Genomic DNA, 13,167 nt, shown 5'->3' on the forward strand with positions numbered 1-13,167 from the left:
GATCCATGTAGCTCTTGCAGGAAGTTCTTATGTCTTTTTGAACTTTTTAATGTTAAAAATAGGTATAAATGGAAAGATTGTCTACATTTACACATAGGTCTAATAGCTATATACTTATGTTAACATATTAATTATTTCTCAGATTTTTCCATTTATTTTGTAAAGAAGCAAAGATAGATGAGTCAGGATGAATGAGTCTGAGAATCAGTGAGGATAGAGCCATAAATTGATGCAAAGCAAAAAACTGTTTTAAAATCAAGATTTGTAATAAAACCAATTTTTTAAACTTTTATTTTAAGTTCAGGGGTACAAGTGCGTGTTTATTATGCAGGTAAACTTGAGTCACGGAGGTTTGTTGTACAGATTATTTCATCACCCTGGTATTAATCCTAGTACCCATTAGTTGTTTTTCCTGATCCTCTCCCTCCTCCCACCCTCCACCTTCTGAAAAGCCCCAGTGTGTGTTGTTTCCCTCTGTGTGTCCATGTGTTCTCATCATTTACCAAGTGAGAACACGTGGTATTTGGTTTTCTATTCCTGTGTTAGTTTGCTAAGAATAATGGCCTCCAGCTCCATCCATGTCCCTGCAAAGGAAATTATCTTGTTTTTTTCTGGCTGCATAGTATTCCATAGTGTATATGTACCACATTTTCTTTATCCAGTCTATCATTGATGGACATTTAGGTTGATTCCATGTCTTTGCTATTGTGAATAGTGCTGCAATGAACATATGCATGCATGCTTGTGTCTTTATAATAGAATGATTTATATTCCCATTACCCAATAATGGGATTGCTGGGTCAAATGGTATTTCTGTTTTTTGGTCTTTGAGGAATCACCACACTGTCTTCTTCAATGGCTAAACTAATTTACACTCCAACAAACGGTGCATAAGTATTCTATTTTCTCCACAGCCTCACCAGCATCTGTTATTTTTTGACTTCTTAATTGTAGCCGTTTGACTGGTATGAGATGGTATTTCATTGTGGTTTATATTTGCATTTCTCTAATGATCAAGGATGTTGAGCTTTTTTTCATACACGTGTCTGTTCATGTCCTTTGCCCACTTTTTTATGAGGTTGTTTGTTTTTTTCTTGTAAATTTGTGTAAGTTCCTTATAGATGCTGGATATTACATCTTTGTTGGATGCATAGTTTGCAAAAATTTTCTTCCATTTTGTAGGTTGTCTTTTTACTCTGTTGATAGTTTCTTTTGCTGTGCAGGAGCTCTTTAGTTTAATTAGATGCAATTTGTTAATTTTTGCTTTCGTTGCAATTGTTTTTGGCATCTTTGTCATGGAATCTTTGCTCATACCTATGTCCTGAATGGTATTGCTTAGGTTGTCTTCCAGGGTTTTATAGTTTTGAAAACCCATATTTTTAAAGGAATTTTGTTATTTTTATAAAATAAGATGTTTTATTAGACAGTTAAAATATAATGAATTATATTTATAAACTTGAACATAATCTGGTGAAAATATTTTTCTTATATAGTAACAAAATAAACTCAAGAATAGGAAAATTTTGATTATGAAATTATGCTAAATGGTGTAACTTTCATTGAGGAGTTAATATTAGAAGGCCTTTAACTTTTTTGATAGAAAGTCTAAAATTTATTTTCTTCTTATTGAACTAGAACCTCCCTGACATCTGTTTGTGTTTTCTGTTGCAATTAACAAGGAATGAAACTTCTAAGCATTTGTCACGGAACCAACTATTTTGTAATGTTTTATGAGGGCTTTTTGCAGATATGTGCATGTCTTAATTTCTGATAAAAAGAAAAATTAGAGACTCTAATAGATGCCATCCCTCCAGACATTTAGAAGCTTAATTGGATATTATCTTATTGGTAACTGTTTAAAATGCTGGTATATTTATACTAGCATAGCCAATTCTAGGCTTAATTTTTATACAGTAGCATTTAGGCTACTGTATCTGTTTATATGCATATGTATAAAGTAGAAGATAGATCATCCAATTTTTTTTTGAAACTTGACATCATGTGGACAAGAAGAACTCCTCTGGTTGATATGTAGATTCAGTCAGGTCCTCACAAAACGCAGACTGAACTCACAATAATAATGATATATCCTAATGGTAGAAACTTGTTTGTAGTGGTCATGATAAAAGAGGTCCTAAAAACAGGTAAAAATACAGCCTTGATTCTGTGTTATGCTCTTCTACTCTTTAGGTATAGACTTCTCCTTACCCTTTTTATTCAGGCTTTTCGAAACATCATCTTCTAGTTACTTCTTTTTTTTTTAAATAAAGTAAAAAGGTTTAATTGACTCATAATTCCACATGGCTGGGGAGACCTTAGGAAACTTACAATCACGGCAGAAAGGGAAGCAAACAATTCCTTCTTCATATGGTGGCAGGAGAGAGAAGTGCAGAGCAAAGGGGAAAAAGACCCTTAAAAAACCATCAGATCTCGTGAGAACTCACTGATAATGTTGAGAACAGTATGAGGGAATTGTTGCCATTATCTAATCACCTCCCATGAGGTCCCTCCCCCAGCACATGGGGATTACAATTCGGATTACAATTCAAGGTGAGATTTAGGGTGGGAACACAGCCAAACCATATCATAGCTCAATTTAATTTTTAAATTTAAATGTGCTTCTATATTTTTAGCAAATAAAGCTTACATTTTCGGAACTCAGGTACTTTAAAAAAATATGAACTAATTTTTCTAGAGCAGTTTTAGGTTTACAGCAAAATTGAGTAGAAAATAGAGAGATTCCCTATATACATCTTTCCCCCACATATGCCCAATCTTCCCTGCTATGAAAACCCCACAGTATATATCCCATATAATTTCATAGTAATCTGCATTTCAGGTGCCTTTAAGTTTTTTCATGGCCAAATAGATCATTTCATTTTAGTGCTGAATGATATTCTATTGTCTGGATATACCACCATTTATTTATCCATTTGCCCACTGAAGGGCATCTGGATTGCTTCTAAGTTTTGGCCATTATCAAAAAAAATGCTATAAACATTTCTTTGCACATTTGCACATATTGTGTAGACATAAATTTTCAACTCATTTGTGCTGGAGAGTCCTATTCCACCTTTCTGCTCCAGTGGCCTGTAATTCTGTGACATTATCTACGCTGAGAGGATCTTGTCTTAGTTTTACAGATGAGACCTAAGATGATGTGTGTATAACATGACCTCCCCAGGTATGCCAATCATTTAACTTCTTTCCTTCCTCCTTTCAGAGCTCTGCTTTTTTGAAAACCTCATTTGTAAAAAAAAATTTGAATTTTTATAGTGCTATATAGATCTGTTTATTGACTACTTGGGCAGTGTTACACTTTTATAATTATCCTAACTTTACAATACATATCAGAAGAATGCTATGGTCCCATATTATATAGAAATATGACATCAATAACCTGTAGAATAAAGATAATTTTCAAAACTTTCTGTCACTTATCTGGATTAAGAAAATGTGGCACAAATACACCGTGGAATACTATGCAGCCATAAAAAAGGATGAGTTCATGTCCTTTGTAGGGACATGGATGAAGCTGGAAACATCATTCTCAGCAAACTATTGCAAAGACAAAAAAACAAACACCGCATGTTCTCACTCATAGGTGGGACTTGAACAATGAGAACACTTGGACACAGGAAGGGTAACATCACACACTGGGGCCTGTCATGAGGTGGGGGGAGGGGGGAGGGATAGCATTAGGAGATATACCTAATGTAAATGACGAGTTAATGGGTGCAGCACACCAACATGGCACATGTATACATATGTAACAAAACTGCATGTTGTGCACATGTAACCTAGAATTTAAAGTATAATAAAAATATATATATATAAAATTAATACCCAGTACAAAACCAATTGACAATATCTAAAATTTTATAATGAAGAAAGAGGAATGATAACACACTCTTCTAGTTACTTCTAAATCCAAACATTTAGTTTTGCTTTTTCTCTTGCCCCACCTTATTCTGGAAACTGCTTCTGTAAGAATCTTCATGATTATTAATGACAACTAATGGAGACTCTTTTATCTTTATCATAATTATGACTTATGACACTGCTGATCACTCCATCTTTCTTTTTCTAAATAAAACCTTTATGAATTATTTACTTAATATATGACAAATGCTCATTACAATTAGAAAAACAGTGCAAAGTCTTCCCTAATAGAATATTTGATTTTTTTTTTTAGTAATAGAAGCATTTAAAGCTAGTAATTTTTCTTTTGGAACATCCTTTTTTCTGCATTAGTTTTTGTTCTCCTTTTTATTTCTACCTGTGATTCTGGTTTACTCTCCTAGGTTTAGGAATCCTTTTTAGTTTGCTCTTTTGTTTAATTTGATTGGTTTATTATTAAAGCATGTAGTTTGTAAAATGATTACTCTTTGCGGTTTATTAACATTTTTATTATAGTCAAATACTTCATTATTTTATAAATATTTAATTAGTATTAGAAAGTAATATATACACTTTGTAGGAGACAAAATTTTATTGCGTTTACTGATTGTATTACTGAAGTTCTATATGTTGCTTGTTTTTATACCATTTAATCTGTCAAATTCTAAAAGCAGTGTATTAAAATCTTCACTATTACTGTGTTTTTATTAGGTTTTTATTTTTATCATTTTCTGTCTTTCAAAATGATTTCTTTCACCTTTGCAATATAATACTTTAAAAATTTCTTTCCAATGTTCTGACTAAAGACTTTCTGCTGTAATGGGACATAAGCGCTCCTACCAAGCCATGGAGGTGTGCAAATCATACTCTAAAAACAACATAGCTTAAGGGAAAAAATTAGCATTTGAAGACCATTCAAAACCTACGCAGCTTTGTAAATAGAGAACTAACAAAATAACAGCAATCCTATAAAAATACTAGCATGGTTAAAAGACATATTAAATCCCTAATAAAGGAGTGCCACAATAAGTACAAAACCTAATTGTAGCTGCTATTATCTTTACTAAATCTTTGTTATTGCTTCCCTTAATAATGGTTTGTAATTCTTTTTCTAAAATCTTAAATTGACTTTTAATTTATTTATTATAATTATTTCTTATCAAACCTGTTTAAGGTTATAAACTTTCTTGTGAGTATGGTTGTGACCACATTTTACAGGATTGGATAGGGAGTGTGCTCACTTTAAAATTTCCTAAATAATATTAGTAAGTGAATTTTGGTTTCCTTCCTTCCTTCCTTCCTTCCTTCCTCCCTTCCTCTTTTCTTTTTCTTTTTCTTCTTTCCTTCCCTCCTTCCTTCCTTCCTCCCTCCCTCTTTTCTTTTTCTCTTTCTTTCTTTTTCTCCTTTCTTTCTTTTTCTTCCCTTCCTTCCTTCCTTCCTTCCTTCCTTCCTTCCTTCCTTCCTTCCTTCCTTCTTTCCTTCCTTCCTTCCTTCCTTTCCCCCTTCCATCCTCTCCCCTCCCCTCCCCTCCCCTTCCTTTCCTTTCCTTCTTTTTTTGAGACAGAGTCTTGCTCTGTTGCCCAGGTTGGAGTGCAGCCGCGTGATCTCGGTTCACTGCAATGTCTGCCTCCCAGGTCCAAGCGATCCTCCTGCCTCAGTCCCCCAAGTAGCTGGGGGTCACAGGCATGCGGCACCACACATGGCTAATTTTTGTATTTTTAATAGAGATTGAGTTTCACCATGTTGCCCAGGCTGGTTTCAAACTCCCGGCCTCGAGTGATCCGCCCACCTCGGCCTTGCTAAATGCAGGGATTGCAAGCATAAACCACCACGTCCAGCCAGATTCTTTCTTTGATTCAATAGTCAGAGAATATTAGAAGCATTTCCTAATTTCTGTACTGACAAAATAGTTATCTATTTTTTCCTCTGATGATTTTGATCTATTTACAGGAGGTGGTAGGTGGTTTTTAAGCGCTACCATACTACTTTCACATTTTCATTACCATGTCTATATTAATGATTCCAAATTATATCACTGACCATGTTCCAAATGTCTACAGACACTTAAATTCCATTTGCATGCTTATTGGACACCTTCACAATCCATAAATGTCTAGTGAAACTTATTAGCTCCTCTTTCCAATCTGCTCATCCTCTTAAAATCTTATTTGGTCACACAGCCATCCACACAGACACCCTAGGAATTATCTTCTACTTCTCTATTGCCATCACCCTCATACCCTAATGTTAGTAAACTGTCTATTTCACCAATCAGTCTTTTCCAAATGTATTATTTCCTTCATGTTACTGCTGCCAAAGCTGAAGTCAGACCTTTATCATCTGTCACCTGACTTTATACCCATAGTTTCCTAACTGCTTTTCTTCCTTCCATTTCTCTCCCTCCACTACAAACTCGTGTATTACCAACCAACTTCCTTATCCACATGACTGCTAGAGCTATCCGTTTAAAACAAATCTGATCATACCGCTTACCTATTCAAGTGTTTCAGTTTTCCACGGGTTGAGATGCCAGCCTCTTACCATGGCATACAAAGCCTTCCATGATACATTCTATCTTAAACTTTCTGTTTCAAGAATATTAAACTACTTGGAATTTTGAACATGTTGTATTGTTTCATGCTTCTATGTATTTGCACATTCTGTTCCTTTTTTAAAATGACCCTTTTCCTGACCAGTGGATTCCTTTCCATATTTCAGTTCCCATTGTCAACCATACCTCTCCTGGAATGACTTTCTCAGTGTTCTCCTATCCCCCAATCTTGAACTAGTCACTCTCTTCTCTATACCATTTATGTACTAATATCTTCAAGTCATTTGAGAAAAGCAAAATGTTTCACTCTGTGGCATTATTAATGCCAATGGAGTTGAGGGCTGTCTACTATGCACATCTGGTCTGGAATCACTGGTTCACCTGGTGATCTCTGTTGCCTTCAGAGTGAAGTCTATTCTCCTTGCAGTCATGCTGAATTGCTTGCAATACCCTTGAACACATTGGCCCCTCTGCCTGGAACTGTCTTCCTCTCTTCTTCCTCTGAGTAGCCATTCCTGATTCTTGAAGTGTCAGTTTGGAAGTCACTTCCTTCTCAAAGCTTTCTTTGTCCCAGACGTGCACTCTATGTTCTCACACTGTCCCTTCAGCTGTGTTGTAATTTCCTATTTGCTATTGGTATCCTCAGTATACTAGATTTTTTGACTACAGATGTTACGTCTTGTTTTCTTCATGGTTGCATCCAAGTAGCTGGACCAGCAATCACAGATGCATTGAATGAATTAATGAGAATGGAGAAATCACTGAAGACTATCAAGTTGGGAGTGCTGTCAAAGGAACAAACACACTTTTCACACACACTGGAGTTCAGATTGAGTTAACTGTTTTCACTTGCTTTAGTTGTTAAATTATTTCAGCAGCTCTGCCCTACAGTATAGGAGTAGCTATACATTTGTTTCTTTGTAAGCATTTTAAGGTATAGTTTGGTTGTTTACTTGGCCCTTCATGTTAAGATAAATCGTTTCCGCAGAACGATGTCTTTCAATATATTCTTCCCTTATGTATTATCTGGGAAACTACTATTGCATTCTGTATTTTAAACATCTTATTGCTAAGATAGAGTTCTTATGAAAAAATTTGAAAAAAAATAAGAAATTATCTGGAACCATCAGCTTTAGGCGTTGACGTACTGCTCTTTCTAGGCGGCGGGAATCAAGGCACCTCCACCTCTTTATGCCAGCCGTGATGGGATTCGTTGCCACTACAACATCGATAGTGTATTATCATAATATCGAAACATCAAATTTTCCTAAATTACTTTTAGGTAAGTATGATCACTTTTGTTGTTTCTCCTTAAAGAGCTATTTGTTTTTCCCCCCTAAAGGGTTATTTTTCTTTTTCCTCAGGGTAAATAGTATCAGAGTGTGTGGGGAGTAGAAAGTATGGGAAAACCACAGTGATTAATTCTCCTGTAGCTGCCCAATAAATGTGGGGTTGAAGATAAGCTGAGTTGCTCTAGGCTGTGAAAATTCCTTACCCCCAGGTCATCTCTTCTGCAATAAATGCTCTCTGTGGTGTAGGGGGGTGGGGCGGTGGGGGGAAGAAAGTGGAGGAAATATGGCTGGCCTTCTGGCTTGCGGAAGTTGTATTTTAAGAATCAGAGCTCTTGTGAGGAGCTGCGGCACCATGCTGCCCTGTGAACAAGTCATCTCCTCTAGTTCCAGGTGTTTCTATCTCTGGCTTGGAGTCCAAGGACATTTTCCCAAGGTTCAAGCCTTTCACTGATGCTGTGGGAATGCCACATTTTACTAGAATTACTATGTAGCCTAGTATGTTTCTAGCATAATGAAAAGTATGCTGTCCTGAGGAGCAGCTGCCATTACATCACGACCTTTCACACCTGCATTGTGACTAAAATTGTTTTATTAGCCTCTCTTGCCTCCTTGTTCTGTGGAAATCAGAGGCTGTCTAAAATATTCCTAATTTTATTTTTGCCTTGGGTTAAAATTATATAACGCATCTATATGAGTTATGTTCAATACTCTGACCCGTCACTGTATTCCTTGGAGTATACTTTCTTTCTTAAAGAGATAAAGGTATGGAACAAGGATCACAGATGGGCTATGAACCTCCTGAAATTGTAGTTCGAATTATGTGTTTGTGTGAATGATGCTTACTGTTTCTGATTTTATTTGATTGTTGTATAATGAAAATGATGTTGACTAATGATATAGAAATTAGGAGAAGAAATATTGAAAACACACACAGTATTTTATTCATTTGTCCAGAGGACACGAAAATTGAAAATGGATGCATGAAAGATACTGATTATTTAATTATATGTTGTGTCACATTATATGATTGTTAAAGGCAATCTAATAAAAAAGGTAGAGAGGGTTAAATATTAATTTAAAAGGCTGTCACATTTTGAATTATCTTAATAGAAAGGTCTTTTGTGCAAAATGAGAGGCAGACATTGCAGAAAATGCCAAAAAAAAAAAGAAAGAAATTTCCAACAAGTAGCTGCAAAAAAATATGTGAAATTGAGAATTGAATAAGCTAAATATATATTTTTGAAAAGTTGATGGTAAAAAGAAAGGTTATAACTAGAAAGGAATTTAGATATTAATAATGTTTTGATGGAAATGCAATCAGAAGAGGTCTATTATTGTTATTTAGGTGCAAGACAGCACAATTTGATCATATTGCTGGAAGGACATCTAGATAAAATATAATATTTCTTGTTATTTTAACAGAGAAAAATTTGGACCTAGGAAAGTTACTCATTTTAAGACCACAAAGATAGTAATTTTGTCTCAACATTTCATTATGAAAATCACCAAATGTACAGAAAGTTGAAAGAATCATGTGAATTCCCACTTACCCAACATCTGAATTCTTCAAATTACATTTTTTCTGTTTGTTTTATCACATATCTACATCTTTTCATCCTTCTATTCGTACCTCTCTCCATCTTAGTTTTGATGCATTTTAAGGTAAGTTGTAGACATTAGTATACTTTACCTCTGAACGCTTCATGCGTATCTTTTTGTGAGACAAAATTTACATGAAACACAGCGATCTTAATTTGCTAAATGCATGTACCTATATAACACTATCATGACATAACTATCATCCACGCAAATTTTCTTATACTCAATTTCACCTTTACAGAAGCAATATCTGTTCTGATTTTTACCCCCACAATGGATTAGGTTTGCCTGTTCTAGAACTTCATGTAAATTGAATGACACAGTATAGACTTTTAAGTAAGGCTTCTTTTTCTAAGCATGATTTTTTGATGCTCATCTGTAACGTAGCATAGATCAATATTTTCTTATTGTTGCATTTCATTGTATAACTATATCATAGTTTTTTCAATCCCTTGTTAATAGACATCTGTACTATTTCCAGGTTTTAGCCATCATGAGAGTAAAAGCTGCTATCAACATTCTTAAGTATTTTGTGGCTATATGCATTTATTTCTCTTAGGTAAATACCTAAGAGTGAAATCTCTGGGTCATACGATAAGTGGGTAAATGTTCATATTTTAAGAAACTGACATCTTTTCCCAAAATGGTTGTATCATTTTTTATATTTACTAACAAGGTGTAAGAGTTCCAGTTCCACATGTTGATCATTTGGTGATCTTGGTCTAATTTAGTCATGCTAGTGGGTGTGTACTGGTAATACACTGTGGTTTTAATTTGCATTTATCTGATTGCTAATTATGTTGAACACTCTTTGATGAGTTTATTGGCCATTTTTAATCTTGGGGATGTGGCTATTCATATCTTTTGCCCATGTTTCATTGGGTTGCACTTTTATTATTGCGTTGTAGGAATATTTTGCGCATACTAGATATTAGTATGTCATCAGTTACATGTTTTGATAATGTTTTCCTTCTAGTCTGTGGCATACATATTCATTTATTTAATAGGGTCTTTTAATGAGCAGAAGATTTTAAATTTTGATGTAGTATAATTTATCATTTCTTCTAGTCCTTAGTTACTGCTTTCTGTGTCTTAAGACATCTTTGTCTTCCCTCTAAATATGTTTTCCTCTTATTCTCCTGTTTGCTTTTAGATGCTTTATGTTTCCATTTTTATTTTTAGGACTATGATTCTTTCTAAATTAATTGTGTATATGGTGTAAGATAGGTATCAAAGTTCTTTTTTTTTTTTTTCCAAGTGGATATCAATGTGTTCCAGCACCATTTGTGGGATAGACTTTCTGTTTCTCACGAGATTGCATTGGCACTTCTGTAAAAAAAAATAAATCAAATGACTGTTTAAATGTAATCTATTTTGGCTCTGTTTTCTGTTTCTTTGATGTATTCATAGATTTTTATGCGACTAACATTTTCTCTTGCTTTGGAGTTCTTGAAATCATAAATTATAAGTCACACAACGTTTTCTTTGTTTTCCTCCGAAGTTTGCTTTGGCTATTCTAGTTCTTTTGGGTTTCTATATACAGTTTAGAATCAGGTTTACAATTTCTCCAAAAAAAAAAAAAAAGAAAAAAAAAAGCTTGGTAGGACCATTATGGGGATTGCATTGAATTTACAAAACAATTCAGGAGATAATTGGCATCTTCACACTACTGGGTTTCACAATCCAGTCTTCATTTATTTAGGTCTTTTGTTTCCCTTTGCAGTGTTTTGTAGTTTTCAGTGTAGAGGTCTTTCATGTCTTGTTAACTTTATTTCAAGTATTTTTCTTTGCTTTCCTTTTATTGTATGTGAAATTTATTTCATATTTCATTTTTCAATTGTTTCTTCCACTATGTGAAATGCAATTAAGTATTGATGCAAAAATTCTCAACAAAATACTAGCAAATCAAATTCAACAACACATTAAAAAGATCATTCATCATCATCAAGTGGGATTTATCCCTAGAATGCAAGCATGGTTCAACATTTGCAAATCAATTAATATTATGTGTCATATTAACAAAATGAAGGACGAAAAACCATACGGTCATTTCAATTGATGCTGAAAAAGCATTTGATAAAACTCAACATCCCTTTATGAAAAAAATGCTAAAGAAGTTGGGTATAGAAGGAACATACCTCAACATAATAACAGCCACGTGTGACAGACCCATAGCTAGACTCATATTGAATGCAAAACAATTGAAAGCCTTTCCTCTTAGATAAAAAACACAACAAGAATGCCCACTTTCACCACTGTTATTAAACATAGTACTGGAAGTCCTACCTAGAGCAATCAGATAATATAAATAAAGAACATTTAAATTGGAAATGAAGAAGTCAAATTGTCCTTGTTTGCAGATGATATGATCTTATATTTGGAAAAACCTGAAGATTGCATCAAAAAACTATTAGAACTAATAAATATATTCAGTAAAGTTATAGGATACAAAATCAACATACAAAGATCAGTAGCATTTATATACGCCAACACTGAACAATCTGAAAAAGAAATCAAGAAAGTAATCCTGTTTACAATAGCTACAAATAAAATAAAATACCTAGGAATTAACCAAAGAAGTGAAAGATCTCTGTAACAAAAACTATCAAACATTGGTGCATGAAATTGAAGAAGATGCAAATAAATGGAAAGATATTCCGTATTCATGGACTGGAAAAATAAGCATTGTTAAAATGCCCTTACTACTCAAAGCAATCTACAGATTTAATGCAATCCCTATCAAAATACCAATGACATTTTTCACAGAAATTGAAAAAACAATTCTAAAATTTATAGGCAGCCACAAAAGACCTAGAATAGTCAAAGCTGTCCTAAGCAAATAGTACAAAACCAGAGGAATCACATTACCTGATTTCATACTACAAAGCTGTAGTAATCAAAATGGCATGGTACTGGCATAAAAACAGACACATAGATAAGTGGAACAGAATATAGAATCCAGAGATAAATCCATACATCTATAGTGAAGTTATCTTTTAAAAAGGGCCAAGAACATACACTGAGGAAAGGACAGTCACTTCAATAAATGGTTCTGGGAAAACTGGATATCCATATGCAGAAGAACAAAACTAGACCTTTGTCTCTCACCATGTACAAAAACAAAATCAAAATGGATTAAAGACTTAAATCTAAAATCTCAAACTGTGAAACTACTACAAGAAAATATTGGGAAACTCTCTAGGACATTGGACTGGGCAAAGATTTCTTGAGCAATACCCCTCAAGCACAGGCAACCAGAGCAATAATGAACAAATGGGATCACATCAAGTTAAAAAGCTTCTGCACAGCAAAGGAAAAAGTCAACAAAGTGAAGACACAATCTACACAATGGGAGAAAATATTTGCAAACTGCCTGTCTGACAAGGGATTAATGAGCAGAATATATAAGGAGCTCAAACAACTCTATAGGAAAAAAATAACTAATAATCCAATAAAAAAAGGGGCAAAAGATCTGAATAGACATTTGTCAAAAGAAGACATATGAATGGCAAACGTGTATGAAAAGATGCTCAATATCACTGACCATCGGAGAAATGCATATCAAAACTACAATGAGATATCATCTCACTCCAGTTGAAATGGCTTGTATACAAAAGTCAGGCAATAAGTAATGCTGGCAAGAATGAGGAGAAAAGGAAACCCTTGTACACTATTGGTGGAAATGTAAATTAGTACAACCACTATGAAGAACAGTTTGTAGGTTCCTTAAAAAACAAAAAGTTGAGCTACCATACAATTCAGCAACCCCACTCCTAGGTCTATACCCAAAAGAAAGGAAATCAGTATATCGAACAGACATCTGCA

The 13,167-nt window shown here is 34.3% G+C and overlaps 1 protein-coding gene across 6 annotated transcripts in view; it reads left to right on the forward strand.

Annotated features, from left to right (window-relative positions):
- The window catches only part of ABCC9 (ATP binding cassette subfamily C member 9), a 147,863-nt gene that overhangs the window by 11,762 nt on the left and 122,934 nt on the right, over positions 1-13,167 (forward strand). For all 6 annotated transcript variants that reach the window (XM_063694122.1, XM_055358453.2, XM_055358454.2 and 3 more), the window contains one exon: positions 7,612-7,733. In XM_063694122.1, the coding sequence (XP_063550192.1) occupies positions 7,612-7,733 (122 nt within the window). The remainder of the gene's footprint in view (positions 1-7,611; positions 7,734-13,167) is intronic.

This window comes from Gorilla gorilla, chromosome 10 (genome assembly GCF_029281585.2).
Source record: "Gorilla gorilla gorilla isolate KB3781 chromosome 10, NHGRI_mGorGor1-v2.1_pri, whole genome shotgun sequence".
NCBI lineage: Eukaryota > Metazoa > Chordata > Mammalia > Primates > Hominidae > Gorilla > Gorilla gorilla.